Source organism: Ursus americanus, chromosome X (genome assembly GCF_024610735.1).
Source record: "Ursus americanus isolate L20-20 chromosome X, mUrsAme1.1.p, whole genome shotgun sequence".
NCBI lineage: Eukaryota > Metazoa > Chordata > Mammalia > Carnivora > Ursidae > Ursus > Ursus americanus.
The window spans coordinates 93,077,212-93,093,903 of NC_142164.1; the positions used below are offsets into that span (position 1 = coordinate 93,077,212).

The 16,692-nt window shown below is 39.5% G+C and overlaps 1 protein-coding gene across 1 annotated transcript in view; it reads left to right on the plus strand.

The window, feature by feature from the left end:
* LOC123803765 (uncharacterized) overlaps nt 1–16,692 on the plus strand; it is a 350,423-nt gene that overhangs the window by 183,501 nt on the left and 150,230 nt on the right. Inside the window, exon 5 of the mRNA XM_087860247.1 lies at nt 2,574–2,634. Coding sequence (XP_087716373.1) covers nt 2,574–2,634 — 61 coding nt within the window. The remainder of the gene's footprint in view (nt 1–2,573; nt 2,635–16,692) is intronic.

Below are 16,692 nucleotides of genomic sequence, written 5' to 3' on the forward strand. Positions count from 1 at the left end.
TCATCGTCATCACACCTTATACATATAAAATCACTTAGGCACATTTAAAGAATAATGAAGTGACTAATACAGTTGCCAGTCAATATAATGCTTTTGTGTGACTAGAAAAAGCTCTGCTTCAGGCTATGTGTCAAACCCAGGTCTTCCCATGTGTCTAATTTTTAGACACAGGTAGAATGGGAAATGGCTACCTAATATATGTTCTTCTCACGGTAGAAATGTAATTTCACCAAAGGTTGGATGGAAACACACAATGCCTCGTCTGACATAGGTTTGGAATTGGCAATTGTCACTTCTACCCATTTTCTATCAGCCAAAGCAAGCTACATGTCCAAGTCCAGCATGAATGGGGTGAGGATGTGGAATAACTCTTTCTCAGGGAGGACCCAGTAAACATTCTCAGTCATACTGCAGTTGCCTAGCTCAGACACAATGAACATCCTCATATACATTCACATATAGGGGTGGGAGATAAATATTTGCTAAACAATAATATAATATTAATATGTAATATTTGATAAATAATATAATTTGTTATAGTCATACTCATGATATGCTATTTCTGTAATCATATTGAATATGTGTCTGACAATTCTAATATTTTGCAATCTTTGTGGATCTGATACTGTAGTTTAATGTTTTTATCACCATTTATGGTGCTTTCTGTGTGTGTGTATGTGTGTGTGTGTTACTGTGGTCTAATAGTGTAAATTTAACTGGCATGATATTTGGACTTTAAAGTGCAGTCTTTCAGAGATAATTTCCTTTATTTCTGCTAAGTAATTGATGATGTATTCAGCCACAGGGGTTGTGTGGATTCTAATTCCCATATTTTTTGAAGGAAGAGGCCATTTGTCAGGGAAGACCCAACAGACAAATTAGCAAAGGGGCCAAATATTCTTCTGAGAAAAGATCTGTATAGGATCTGGCTTCTTTCTCATTCAGGGTCCCACATTCTTAGAAAACCTTTTACAAATGAACGGGTCAGAGAGCAGTAGGAAGGAATTCAGAGTGCAACTAAAGCCTAAATTAGGCCTTAAACCATCAGGAAGGTTAACCACAGTAGTGAGCAGTCCCCAGATCTTAATGGCTTGATATAATGCAAATCTAGTGCTGGCCCATTCAGTTGTTGGGTGGGTGGCCTTCCATGGAAGGGTGTCGAGACCAGCCTCCTCCTTACAGCACTACTACCTCATAGGACTGTAGGTTCTCCTGCTGGTTATTTTTCTTCTGTCTGCCATAGGAAAGTGGAGGATAGTTTAAGATAGTTTGTTAGGTTGAACGTGGAAATGGGGTCCTTCCACATGGCCATCACTTCCATCCACATGGCCCCATCTGCTGCAAGGGGTTATGAATAAAAGGAAATGGGTTTGGTAAACAGCCATCCAGTGTCCGTGATGCATGGGGTTATAAGCATCACAGGCTGAACCTGAAAACTTTCCATGAGTAAATAACTCGAACACTATGGGATGGCTTTGAGATTAATGGCCGCATATTATTGGTAAAAGAACAGGTGGTGATGTAGTTTATAACATAGTTTACAATGATCTATGGTGGTATGTGGCAGCCACAGCTGACTGTGACAATGGGAGCAGAGAGAGCATTTTATCTCCACTCTCTCATACCCTCCTCACCTCTCAACCCCCAGATGACAATAGGAACCAAAAGAAAACCTGTACTTGCAAAGGTATTACTGTATCAGTACACAGGAATGGCATGGACTGTTAAAACTACCTGGTTTTTAACAGTGACACTGTGAGGTAGGAGTAGCGTGGAGTCAAATCTGGCGCTCTAGGTTATGCTTATGGTCAGCCATCTTGGAAGGCAATAGAGGTTTGGGAACAGTCTCCCTGGATTTCTGTGCTTGGGCCTCAGTCTCTGGCTTTACTGTGAGCTACCTGTCGCCTGCTTCCAGTGGTGGGTGCAGAATTGCTTAACTTTAGCTGGGTTTCAACTCCAGACATGAGATAGTTCCCACAGAATACACTATTTCAGAAAGTGGTCTCTGATGATGAGACTATGGGAGGAGGGGTGGATAGTCTTGCAATGCTTATATGGGACCTCACAGAAATGTTGGATTGATGATTAAAACCATTGTGACCTTAGTTGCACCCCTAGCATACGAACAGGGCTTTCTCTGTTACAGTTAAAATTAGAAAAAAATGCTGCCTGCTATGTGGAGAAGGAAATTGATCATCACAGAATATACCCCAATTTTATCCTCAGACTGATGTAGCAATGCACTTCCACAGTTTGCACGTCTGCTTGGCAGGGTCGTGATTCCCTCATAACTTCCAAGTCCTCTGAAGCAGCACATAGGCGTCTGCAGGGCTGCCTTTCTTTTACTCAGAGAGAAACTGACCTCGTGCATTGTCACCACCTAGCAAAGTAATGATCCCATTTCTTGTTGAAACAAAGTATCCATTTGCTTGAAAAATGCCATTTCAACGAGAGGGTAACAAAAGGTAAAAAAGGCCCTGAATCAAGAAGGTTTGAGTTTACAAATGGCAGGGTTTGTATCCTGCACATTAGAGGCATTGTTTCATGCCAGTCCTTCTTGTTTTGTCTCACAGGCTTCCGGGACCACATGGCAGGATGGTGAGCTAGTGATCTCCTGGAATAAACTTGGCCAAGGTCAGTTTTTATTTGTATATCCTACTTTCCCTTTTCTCAGAGCATCCTATGTGTATTTTGCCACGGCAATTACAGGATACTCTAATTGTGCTCAGTGTGACTGAGGAAGAGCTTGATTCACAGGACATCCTTCAACTCTGAGGCACATGCCTGAGGTTGCAAATTTTGTCATATAGACCAGGTTGTCAATCTTTGACTTTGGGGGATAAGGAACTCTATTTCCATAGCATCAAACCTCTCGTAACTCACCAGGCTACTTATAACTTGATAGATGCTCAAGAGACAGTGCTGTTGGTTATAATGAGTCGTTCCTTGTCTCTGACCTCTGAGACTAGTTGACATTAGTAGACATTGTAGATCATGTAGAACTGGAAATGGGGTTCTAGAATTTGAGTTCTAGACATTCTGCAGTGAATTTTGGAAGTATTCCTAAGGCAAGGAGAGGAACAAGTGGGTTCTTAACCAAGCAAGGGAGATCCAGATCTCAAATTTTCAGAATGAGATGTCAGTGGGTGCTACATTGAAATAACGGACAATTGCTCCCCACTGCCTGAGCTCTGGGCCCTCATGGGTGGAAAGGTTGCTTTTAAGAAGGAAAATAAGTTTTAGAACAAATTCAAACAAATCTCAGGAATGCTTGAACAAAAAAGACATTGAGGCTCCTTCCTATGCAAAAAGCCACCAAGACTTGCTGTGTAAACAATTTTAGTTTATGATAAAACCAGAGAGCACTGATTGTATTCCAAGTTCTCTCTTCTCCATGCCATGGAGGTGGGGCATAGTAATTCAGTCACCCCAAGTGAGGGCCAAGTGAAAGGGAGTCTTATGCAGGATTCATAAGAGAAAAGTGATTGAGTAGGCCTGCATGTGTACACTTGGGGAATTGGCCCTAGAGAAGACCAAGTGAAAGGGAATCCTATGCTGATATCCTAAGAGGAGGGAGTGTATAGGAAGGGGCCAGCTTACCTGCACTCAGGGAATCACAGATAAGAAAAGGCATGGAGAAAGGACATCCACTGCAGAATTTCTAAGATTTGGGGGTAGGAAGATGCCTGCATGTGTTCTCTTTGGAAGAAAGCTCGAGAGAGAAAAGGCCAAATGAAGGGGATCCTAACTTAGATTCCTAAGAAGTAAGGTGAGAGGTGCCCTGCTTGTGTGTCCGTAGGGTATCAGCCCCAAGAGAAGGTCAAGTGAAAGATCTAGGCTAGGTTCCTAAAAGGAAAGGGTGGAAGAGGAGAGGATATGAGGGTAGAAGCTCTCAGGCATATATCTATTATCAACTGATGAAGAGAATTTGTCTAGATACCATATAGGGAAATGAGGTCCAAAATAAATCTATTATTTTAAAAGCTGGTTTGCAGGTCAGAAACCGTTGAGATTCCTAGAATTTTAGTTGTAACTACCTACACCAAAAAAACAACTTTCTGCTACCACAGTCCCTGACAAGTCTTTTCTTTGTCTGTCTTCCTTCCATCTTTGTGCAAGATCATTATATATTAGAATATTATGATTTATGCATATCTTTGTTTTATTTTATTTATTTATCTATCTGTTTATTTATTTTTTAGAAGATTCTATTTATTTGACAGAGAGAGAGATAGCCAGAGAGAGAGGGAACACAAGCAGGGGGAGTGGGAGAGGAAGAGGCAGGCTCCCAGTGGAGCAGGGAGCCCAATGCTGGGCTCGATCCCAGGACCCTGGGATCACGACCTGAGCCGAAGGCAGATGCTTAATGACTGAGCCACCCAGGCGGCCCCCTTTGTTTTATTTTTAAGATTAATTTTCCATGACCCTCCTTAGTTCCTGTTGTTTTAAAAATTGGCTAGATATGTAAGTGTATTATAAAGGTTATTCTTGTGTTTTTAATGCATTTCCAGTAAGACCTCTAGGTTTCAAAGCTGACAGCTCCACTATATGCTGTCTGTGCAGTCTGGGGAAGGGTTATTAATGTCACTAAGCCCCTATTGGTAAGCTAAGGACAATAATGTAGCCTACCTTATAGCCTTGTTATGATGAATAAAGATATGTAAAGGAGTCTAGTGCATAATAAATGCTAAGTTACTGTTAGCGATGATGATGATAATTACCATGAGGGGAGGCTGATGTCGCATCATGAAGGGCCTGGGAGTTCAGACTAAAAGGTTTTATTTAGATATAATGTGCAGTTAGGTATTGGAGATGGAAACATGTAAAGTCACTTTGATGTTTCAAGTCCAGGAGATAGCACCATGAGCAAAAATGGGGAATAAGAAAGATGAATCATGGCCTGGCCAATGAGTGCCATGGGTGTTGTCAGTAAGATAGATAATATAATAATACAGGTAATACTGAAGCAACAGTGGGACTTCGTGCTTTCATAATCAACTGATTGTCAGTGAATCTCACTCCTTGTAATTGCCACTAAAGTTCAACACAGAGAGCTGCTTAAAATGTGTAATTCATAACAGCAAAGAACACTAAGAATTTTGTAATTCACAGAATGGTATATAACTGTAGCTGTCTCATATTATTTGAATAACTAATTTAAGAGACTACCCTATCTTTCCAGGCTTTTTCATCTGAAGGGGCAGCATCCTGCCAATAATCTAGTCCTTTAATAATAATGGTCTTATCTTCATGATAACCAGTCAGTCCAATACAGAGAAGTGTTCTTCAGCCTTTGTAGTCACTGGAAGATAAAGGCATTTTCTATGTGGGCTGCAACCATTTGATTTTGGCTTTTGCTTAAAGGGATTCTACTAGACCCAGCCAGTAGACCTCTGAACTGTCCTGTGCTTCGGTCTGGGCATGTGAGTCCTCACTTGGCTCCAGTCTCCATGTGCAAATATCCTTCCGACTAACCTCATCACTCTCCCTGTAGTCAACTGATGATAGAGTCCATAAAGGTTCCATTTTGGCCTCTAGTCCAATTCTCTGTCCTCTCCTGTTCTAAGCCTCCACTCTAGCCTCCCATCCAGTCTCCCGTCCAGAGATTCTCAGCATCTCATCTGGGACATTACCCTGATTGCGATCCCTCCTTCAATACTTAAAGTACAAAGCTTCTTCTCTGGCATAAACATAAGACAGTAGTGTAGGGTTGATACATATATCTCAGAATATGTAATTCCGTAGTCCATTCCATAGCGAAGAGCAGGGGCTGGTACACCAGGAATAGGAGATGGAAATTGCTGGAATCATGCGGAATCTATTCATCAAACAGCATGCCGAGTTATTGTTCCACCCAGCTGAGACTGGGGGTTAGCCAAGAGTAGCTCGGAGGAGCTTGTACAGTATCCTTTTTGAAAAATTACAAAAGTATATGTAGTATATATTATTGGAAAATTACAAAAGTACATGTAGTATATATGTAACTTATAATAGCATGGCATTTAGAGCTTTGGGAATCCCATATCAGTATCATTCTTGGAGGAAAATGACAGTGATTCACTGGTGTGTGGGAATTTGATATATAGTATTCAGAATTAAATCCTATCAGGTGTATTTTGTGTATGGATTTTTACTTCTGAAGATGGGCCCAAGAGCTTTTAATGAAATCATTAGGAGTCTCAACATCGCCTGTACTATTCTATCTCTGTTTCTCGCTTTCCTGCGGCTTGATCAGCAAGTGACTAAACTCTCTTAGCATTTATCTTTTGTCAAGCAAGCCAGCCACTCGGACACATGATACTCAGAGCATTCTTTAACAAGAAGTAAATGACAAAGTGGTGGACAAAAACACTTTTGAAGGCAGAGCTGCAGAATGGTTTTGCCCTAGTAAGTTATGTGCTTTTCTTAATTATGCTGACTTCTGCAAAGCCACACTTGACGTATTTGTCTGAAGCTGGGAGAAGAATAGGAAGATCATCTGCAAAGACATTTGTGTCGTAACTGGCACTGTAGTAAGTGTCAGTAACTGCCACTGTTTTATGCTTTTGACATTTATTGTTAGACGGGGATAAAAAAGGCTTCATAGTGGGAATAAATGAAGCCGAGTTGCTTTAGGCCCACTTGGCCCTATGAACAACAGGACCCCATTCTTGCGGTGTTTAATGATTTCTGTACCCCCACTACCAGAAATTCTCCTTGGCTCGCAGTTGTCATGGTGATCATCGAAATTCAGTCCAAGCACACTTCAGCATATGACACGTGATATGCACAGTCGCTTGCTCCATATGTGCAGCTTCTTGGAGGAGTCCAGCCTTTTGGCCAAGCTGTGTGTTAAAGACTGAGAAATGACCTTCCCTCCCACATTTGTCATGCCTCGGTCACTGAGACTGTAACAGCTGGTGAAAATGTAGTTTTTCGCACTTATTAAAAGGAGCAAGTCTTGAGACCTAATTTTAGATCGCACCTCTAGCTGATAGTGCGATACCTTTCTGTTGTGATTTAATTTCCTCTTTGGATAGAATATAAAGTATGATTTTTAAAAAAATTCTGTCCACTACAAAACACCATTTATCCTGGTTTTGGAAAGAACAAAAGATGATTTCTTAGGCTGAGGCTGAGCAGGGAGAACAAGTGCCTCCGTGACACGGCTTTCTCTACCAGCAGTGTTCTCCGTTGCCTTTAAAAATGAGTATCTGACAGTGCATTCCAACTCTCAGTGTCTATTACAATGAAAGCTGAACAAGGTATGTGAAAATCCATGTCAGACCTCACGCCCTTTATAAAGCGAGTCGGTCAAAAATGGGAATTATTCTCAGGCCCACAAAGAATAGAGGAGATTAGGGTGAGAGTCAGGAGGTTTAGGAGGCAAGCCATTTCTCCTTGCTTGATCTTCCCTAGTTTACTTGATTTCATTTTGTTTTATTAACTCTTTTGGTCTCTGATGTGATTTGATGTGGGTCCGGAGCAAACTGTCAAGAAAGAATTCTTGAGACGTGTTTTTCGGTGCAAAAGGGGTGGTTTTATTAAAGTGCGGGGACAGGACCCAGTGGGCAGAAAGAGCTGTCCTGGGGTTGTGGGGAGCACATATTTTGGAGTTGGGGGAGGTAAAGACAAAGGAAGTTTCCAAACGGATTTTTCATATGCTTAAGAAGACTAGGGGATCCTGGAGACCGAGCTATTGTCAAGCTAAGGTTGTTTTTAACTCTAGCAAGGCATTAGCATTAAGATAGTAGGGAACTTCCTGGAAGAATGTCATACTGTGCCTGCCTCAAGTATTTGTCAATGGGCCACAGGTTATAAGGAAATTTAATTTTATCTACATTTCCTTTTGCATTTGTTCTGCACATCAGTTTCCTGTGAATCTCCCAACTGTCTCCACCAGAGACCTGATGTCCTTCTTATTCTTTGGTACACTTGCCCATTGACACCTGAACAAATGAGTTTGGACTTTGAATCACTGCTTGCCTTCTTCCTTGACATCAGGTATGCACCCACTGCATGACTGTCCACCAGACTTCTGGTCTCTTCCTTCATCCTGTTTCGTTCATACGTGGATCTGGATCATGGAAGTTCCAGCTTTTGTGTTGAACTGCCCCCACACTGCCCTAACTTCTCAGCCTAGGCCATTTTCAGTAAAGTTCAGTACAGAATTAACTGCCCTTAGTATCCTCATCTTTTCTAACCTTTTCTTCCCTCGTTCTACAGTGGTCCTCCCACTCTCCAGCCACGTATTTATATAAGTTTAAAAAAAAAAAAGAGACAAATCACAGAATAAAAACCTACATCCCTGCAACACTGTGGATGCATGTAAATTGGGAGAGCCTTCCCTTCCCTGAAGTTAGAGCAAAAGGATTAAAAACTGATTAAATGTATATGTCTTAAAATAATTTTAGATGGTATTTGCCAATAACAGCATGCTAAATAAACACATTGAGAAGTTCATCAAAGACTGGGCCGGCCACCCCCCGTTCATCATGGATATTATTATGTGACTTCTGGAAGATAAATAAGGAATCGAGTTATTTTTGATGTATAAATCATGAGATATTTTAGTGAAATGTTACAGATACATTATCTAATTTTCCTTCAATCTCTCCCCCTTGTTTTACTTTGGAGAATGTTCGCTTAAAAGACAAAATGGAATTATTGCTTGGCATTTGAAATAATTTCTTTGAGAACAGTTTGTAGGATGGACAATTGACATGATAGATTGTAAATGTATGTCACATTTATGCCCCAAAGTTATGCATATGAAAGATACAGATACATTTAAACATGGTTAAATGAATTGCAAATCACAGATCCATGGTATGGAAATTGAGGAAGCTAACATACCATTTATTTGTGAAAATAATGTGGACAGGGATATCGTGCTCCTAAAAAATGTCTCTTGCTGCAGAAAAACACTGAGGCCAGATGAACCACAGACAAATTTAATATAACATTTTAATGTCTATTTTGGATCTTTGTTGCTGTGTAACCAACCACTTCAAAACTTAGTGGCTTAAAAACCAATTACTTTAATATTTCTCACAGTTTTGTGGATGACTAGAACTTAGCTGGACAGTTCTTTTGCTGGTCTCACTTGAAACCTCTCATGCTGTTTCAGCAAGGTTGTGGAACATCCAAAACGTTTCACTCATAGGTCTAGCTCCTGGAAGGTTGGGCTCAGCTGAGATACAGGATGACTAAGTGTCTCTGTGTCTCTGTCTCTGTCTCTGTTTGTTTGTCTGTCTCTCTCTTCTCATTCCAGCCCCTCTACCTCTCCACATGTCTTCTCTGTATACTCTCTTCATATGATCTCTCCAGCAGGACTCCTGCCCAGGGGTGTCCACAAGCACAAAAGCAGAAGCTTCTGGTAGCTTTCAGGTCAGGCCCAGAACTGTAATAGTATCACTTTTGCCACATTCTACTGCTTGAAGGAAGAAACTGACCCATCCCTGATTCAAAGGAAAAGGACTACCAAGGGTGTGAATTCACTGGGGACAGCCAGTATCACAGACTACCTCTTACATCCTTATTTAATCTCTGGCATCTGGCAGTGCTGACTCATTTATATTCTCTTCTTTGGAGAGTTCATCCACTTCCACGACTTATCTATCCCTCATGGGGATAAATCTCAGTTCTTTCATCAGACTTCTTCCCCCAGTGATATATTATCACCTCTCTGTAATAAGTAGCTAACTCTGATTGAATACCAAATATGGGCTATGTATTTTGTATAAACTATTTCTGATTTATTGATCACTGTATTTAAAAAATAAGAAAACTGAGGCTCAGAGAAGCTCAGTTTATTAAAGGCATATGGCTAGTAAGGGACAGAACTATGACTGAAACCCAGGTATATCTTTGCATAAAGTCCTTGCATGTTTTTTCCAAGATTTCACACTCTTTGATCTCTGTCTCTGTTTCTGTCTCTGTCTTTGTGTCTCTTTCTGTCTCTCTGCTTCTTTGTCGGTCTCTCTTTCTGTCTCTCTCTCTTAGTGTTGGGACAAAATAAGAATTTACCTCCTTTACTTAATTTCCAAACAAAATTGGGTAGGGTATTCTCCCTTTCCAGCTCTTTTTTTTTTTTTTTTGACCAAGAAACAGATGTTTGCTCTGAGATCTGACTGCTATACGTTATATAACTTGCTGTTCTGGAAGAAAAAAAAAAAATCCCTGGTTCTAGAAGAAGGGCATTTTGTATATCTGGTTATTGTTGAATAGGATTTTTTTTTTTTCTCTCAAGAGAAAGCGAAACTTGGCCAAGGTCTTTTGTTTCCTCCATTTTGTTTTTTGCAATCAGGAAGTGAGTATCAGAAAATAAAAATAAAAATATTTATTTTTAAATATTTTATTTATTTATTTGACAGAGCGAGAGAGCCCAAGCAGGGGAACAGCAGAGGGAGAGGGAGAGGGAGAAGCAGGCTCCCCGCCAAGCAGGGAGCCCAACATGGGGCTCGATCCCAGCACCCTGGGATCATGACCTGAGCTGAAGGCAGATGCTTAACCATCTGAGCCACCCAGGTGCCCCATATTGGTTATTTATTGACTTGACTTCTGAGAGTTCACATTATTTAAAATCATGGGACGTGTGTTGTTCTAGTCCTTTGATTAAACATTAAGACCTCAAGTCAAAAATATTCCAGGAGACATTACATTGATAATTCATTTCCCAGGCAGTGGGAAGCAAGTTACAGTGAAGAGATCAGCCATAAGCTGCAAAGTCAGTCTGTCGGGAGAAAATTTTCCCTGGTATTCTCATGTGTCTGGAGTTTTCTGAAGAAAGGCATTATATATATATTTTTTTAAATTATTTCTTCAAGGATGCTTGTACAGCAACTGGCCATAGATGTAGTGTCTTCCATTGGTTTAAAAGGGAGGTTCACTTACTTACCACTCTAATAATGACAATGTACTCATCTGTATCAAAGGGAGATGGCATGCCTACTGCCCATTATAAAGAGGTTCAGGTTTACTAAGTAAACTCAAGGTTACCGTTCTGAAATTCAGCCCGCTGTATGTTCAGAGAACTATCTGGGCTAATCTGTGTTGCCCTTGTGGAACTTGGGGCAAGGAGACCTGACACAAATATGCTGATGATTATGCTGCTTATTGTGCTATGTGTAATAAAGAGATTTATCTCTGACCCAGGAGTCTTATGTTTTATGCTGGTACCTACAAAACAGTAATAGGCTAGCTTTTTAGCTTATACGCAAGGTAAATCTGAGACACTTTGCAGTTATTGACACAGCTGCAGTGGGAACTATAGTCCAAATCTCATATCTCAGCATATTTGTCATTCTAAATCACTTTCATTTTGGGCACTCCTCCTGTGGTACTAAGAAATTTTTATTACTAACCAAGATCCCAAAATCTATGTCGTATATGTAATGCTGTTAACAATTTATATATTGAATTGTGTTGAATTGAATTACCTCCTTCAAATCATTAAATAAATATAAAAATAAAGGATAAATTGTAATTTGAGCTACAAATTTCCCAGGAAAACTTGAATTATTCAACATCTAGGTTATAATATATTCATATTGATATCTAGAAATGAATGATTCAAGAGCATATATAGAAGGGCAATTAACAAAAGGAAATTCAGTGAACATAAATAATACATACATTTCACTTAGGTAAATTCAATTTTATGTTTTTAGGAGAGAGTGATAGTAAGAGGGATAGCAAGGATGAGAGAGAGGGGGTAAGAAAGAGAGAGAGAATGAGAGAGAGAGAATAAAAGTTCAAATAATGTGAGCAGTTCAGTCCACTATTCAAATCAGTAAACACATGTAGCCTACAAAGCCTATAATGTACATTGGCTCTTGCTGTTACTTCGGCTGGTCCCAGTTACAGCACACCTCCCATAAAGTGAACATCTATCTGTATTGAGTGAGATTCTAACGTGTAAAAATGTGTGTTTTTCATATGATGTATCTTCCAAAAACAAGCCATTTACTTCATCTGGTGCTAAACTAAAGAAGTAACAACCTGCTTCCATATGTTGCAAAAATCATCTGTTTGACTCTCTTGGCTTTTGGGAAGCCTGGAAATTCAGGAATCATGTGGAAGCCACTGACAATCTCAGCTACCAGTAGGACCACAGCAAGTGACTCACAGGTGCTCACTCTAAGTCAAACGCAAACTCATGGTTGCAGTTTCCCAAGAGTCTCTTTTTAATGCTGCTGGATAATAACAGCGTCTGCTTCTCTTCTGCCTTTCAAATAACATGTGGATCCCTCTTACTGGAAAAATTTAACCCCGAACCTCTGTTGTCAGTGGAGTCTCAGAGATAATGGTTTTAAAACTTCCTCCTGTGGTGCAGAAGCAAGTGTAAATCAGGGTGTGGATCATGTTGAATTGACATGGGCAATCTGACAGTCTACCCCTTTGACAATTCAATATCCATAAAGACCCTTTTGCCCATGTTTAACGTTCAAATGACAAAAATAGCAATGGATCTGGCTCTCACTTAACATGAAATAACTGTCACTGATGTCAAGAAAATGCCCTCCCCTCTACCCCCAAAATGAAATAATAATTCCCAGTAGACTTTATCCGTTGCTGGGTGATGTTTTTTCCTCTTTTACCTCAGTCACAAATTCCCTTTGATATTTTTTTTTTAATTTTTTTTTTTTTTAAGATTTTATTTATTTGACAGAGATAGAGACAGCCAGCGAGAGAGGGAACACAAGCAGGGGGAGTGGGAGAGGAAGAAGCAGGCTCATAGCAGAAGAGCCTGATGTGGGGCTCGATCCCAGATCGCCGGGATCACGCCCTGAGCCGAAGGCAGACGCTTAACCGCTGTGCCACCCAGGCGCCCCCCCTTTGATATTTTTTAATTTTAATATGAAATTATAAGTTTACCTACAATGAATTATTGAAAATTGTAGGCAAATATGCTCTGTAAACTATAAAACACTGATGAAAGAACTTGAAGACAAAACACAAAAAAATGGAAAAATATTTCACGTTCATGGATTGGAAGAACAAATATTATTAAAATGTCCATAGGACCCAAAGCAATCTACAGATTTAATGCAATCCCTGTCAAAATACCAACAGCATTTTTCACAGAACTAGAACAAATGATCCTAACAATTGTATGGAGCCACAAAAGACCTCAAATACTCAAAGAAATCTTGAAAAAGAAGAACAAAAGTGGAGGTATCACAATCCCAGATTTCAAGATACACTGCAAAGCTGTAGTAATCAAAACAGTATTATACTGGCACAAAAACAGACACATAGATAAATGGAACAAAATAGAGAGCCCAGAGATAAACCCATGATTATATGGTCAATTAATCTTTGCCAAAGGAAGCAAGACTATACAATGGGAAGAAGACATTCTCTTCAACAAATGGTGTTGGGAAAACTGGTCAGCTACGTGCAAAAGAATGAAATTGGACTATTTTCTTACACCATATACAAAAATAAATTCAAAATTAATTAAAGTCCTAAACATGAGACCTGAAACCGTAAAAATCCTAGAAAAGAGCACAAGCAGTAATTTCTCTGACATTGGCTACAGCAACATTTTTCTAAATAATGGATCTTAAGGCAAGGGAAACAGAATAAAAAATAAATGACTGGGACTACATCAAAATAAAAAGCTTCTGCACAGCGAAGAACACCATCAACAAAACTAAAAGACAACCTACTGAATGGGAGAAAATATTTGCAAATGACATATCTAATTAAGAGTTAGTATCCGAAATATGTAAAGAATTTATACAACTCAGCACCAAAAAACCAAATAATCCAGTTAAAAAGTGGGCAAAAGTCATGAACAGACATTTCTCCAAAGAAGACATCCAGTTGGCCAGCAGACACATGAAAAGTTGCTCAACATCACTCATCATTAGGAAAATGCAAATCAAAAGCACACTGAGATACCACCTCACACCTATCAGAATGGCTTAAATCAAAAACATAAGAAACAACAAGTGTTGATGAGGGTGTGGAGAAAAACATGCACATGCACTGTTGGTGGGAATGCAAACTGGTGCAGCCACTGTGGAAAACAGTATGGAGGGTCCTCAAAAAATTAAAAATAGAATTACCATTTGGTTCAGTAATTCCACTACTATTTACCTAAAGAACACAAAAACACTTTTTGAAGTGATATGTGCACCTGTATGTGTACAGCAGTATTATTTACAATAGCCGAATTACGGAAGTAATCCAAGTGTCCACTGATAGATGAATGGATAAAGAAGTGGCATATGTATACAATAGAATATTATTTGGCCATATAGAAGAATGAAATCTTGCTATTTGCAACAACATGGATGGATCTAGAGGGTATAATGCTAAGTGAATTAAGTCAGGCAGAGAAAGGCAAATACCATGTGATTTCACTTATATGTAGAATTTAAGAAACAAAACAAATGAACAAAGAAAAAAAGGCAAACCAAAAAACAGACTCTTAACTATAGAGAACAAACAGATGGTTACCAGCGGGAAGGTGGGTATGGGGATGGATGAAATAGGTGGAGAGGATTAAGAGTACACTTATCATGATGAGCACTGAGTAATGTATAGAATCATTGAATTGCTATATTGTACACCTGAAACTAATATAACACTGTATGTTAACTATACTGGAATTAAAATAAAATAAAACTAAATTAAAAAGAAAATAGGCAAAGAGCAGATAAGGAATATAAATTGTTTAATGTATATATATTTAACAAAGCAAGCATAATGAAACTTATTTAGATTCTAAAGTCTTGATTTCTATAATTGGTCACAATGTCATAGTTGGCATTTATAACTTTATTCTTCCTTACTTAGTATTCCTTTTGCTTTCAGCTTGATCATAGTTGTTTAACTAGAGATGTGACCAGAACCTTTATTTCTGAAGGGTCAGGATCCTTAGAGTTCTGTCTACATTGGGTTGTTACACCTTCCACCAACTTTTACCACTAGACTCAGAACCGCAAAAAGTTCTTCAGAGAATTACTTGAATTCCATGCTTAATACGTATGCACCTTGATCCAACTATAGACCAGCCACCCTGTTTTCTCTTAATAATCAGGGTCAATGAACACAACCAATAGAGTATTCTCTTTGTCTTTCCATTAGCTAGAATGCTGAATCCTAAATAGGACAGCTGACAATTTCAGCTTTCAGCTTATTGGAAGAATTCTTGTGACCCTAGTAGAAGTGTTCCTTTTTGAAGGGTGAACTAACACTCTAAACTAGGAAAGCAGAGAGTTGCTGTGACTGGAACCCACATTTTTATTCATGTGTTATCACTGGTAATGGTTAGAGGGGGTACTTCCACTTCTACCCCTTGATATAAATGTTGCCTTGTGTGTTCTGGCTATGAAACAAATGATATATCGTATATTGGTCATTAGTTCAGAGCACATGCTGAACCTTTAAGTGCACATACCTAAACTCACAGTGTGTAGTCATCCAAAGGGTTAAGCCTTCAATAAGCTTTTCCAGAGTTTAGGCTATTTCTGTGTGTTGTGAAACATGGTAAAATCCGTGAACAAGCAGGTCAAAATTCCTTTACTTTATTTGTTGTAAAATAGATTTTACAGTGTGTGTGTGGATACCATGTAAATGAATGAGGGATTCTGTAAGTCCATTGATGGTGGTAATGGTAGAACAAATCACTTCTAATGACGTACGGAATTATTTATAATCAGCTTGCTACCGAGTTGGTTGTTATCCTCTTCCTCAGAGTGGTGCTGTGTTGGATTCTTGGCATTTGTCTCTGCTGTTGGCAGGTTGGATACTCAGTAGTGGGAGTAAATAATCAATAGAAAAACTGAGAAATTATGACTTATGTAAGGTAAATGGGGAGTCAGGCAGGGAAAGCCTTTTCCTCATGTTTGGGTCTCCTCAAACCTATGCTCTTGCTCATATCCTTCCTATAAAGCTCTGTCTCCATCAGATATGAAAAGCTATTAAAAAATATTTGCATTTTTTAAAAAGATTTTATTTAGTTGATAGAGAAAGACACAGCGAGAGAGGGAACACAAGCAGGGGGAGTGGGAGAGGGAGAAGCAGGCTTCCCACTGAGCAGGGAGCCCGATGCAGGGCCCGATCCCAGGACCCTGGCATCATGATCTGAGCCAAAGGCAGATGCTTAACAACTGAGCCACCCAGGTGCCCCTGCATCTTCTTTTCCATTCATACCTGTTTCCCAAGGAAATTGGCAGACAAAATCCCCTCTTTGATTGTACAGGCAGATCATTCTCTCCCAGTTCAAATGCCTGGATCACATAGTGTTTCTCATATTGAAAGCCAGAAACTTGTCTCAAAATAAAAAATTTGAAACATGTCTCAAAATAGACACATTTCAATTAGTATAATATTGGTATTGCCAAAAATAATTTCAAGAGTAATAGTATCAAGCAATTCCATGACATTTAAACTGCTGTGAATTATTTATACACATGGATTGATTTAATCCTCATAACACCCTGAGGAGATAGGTACTAAGGCACCCTCGTTTTACAGACAGGGAAACTAAGGCACAGTGGTTATTAAGTCACTCATCAGAGGTCACCCAGCTACATTCTGGTGGAGTCAGATTCAAACTCGGGCATTTTGGTTTCAAAGTGCATGCTTTTCTCCTCTTAGTTATATGTCTCACACTCAGCCCACGCTGGCACTTTCTTGGTAACCTCATTTTGAACTTTCATAATTAATCTGCCTCTTAGTTTGCTGTTGAATCTC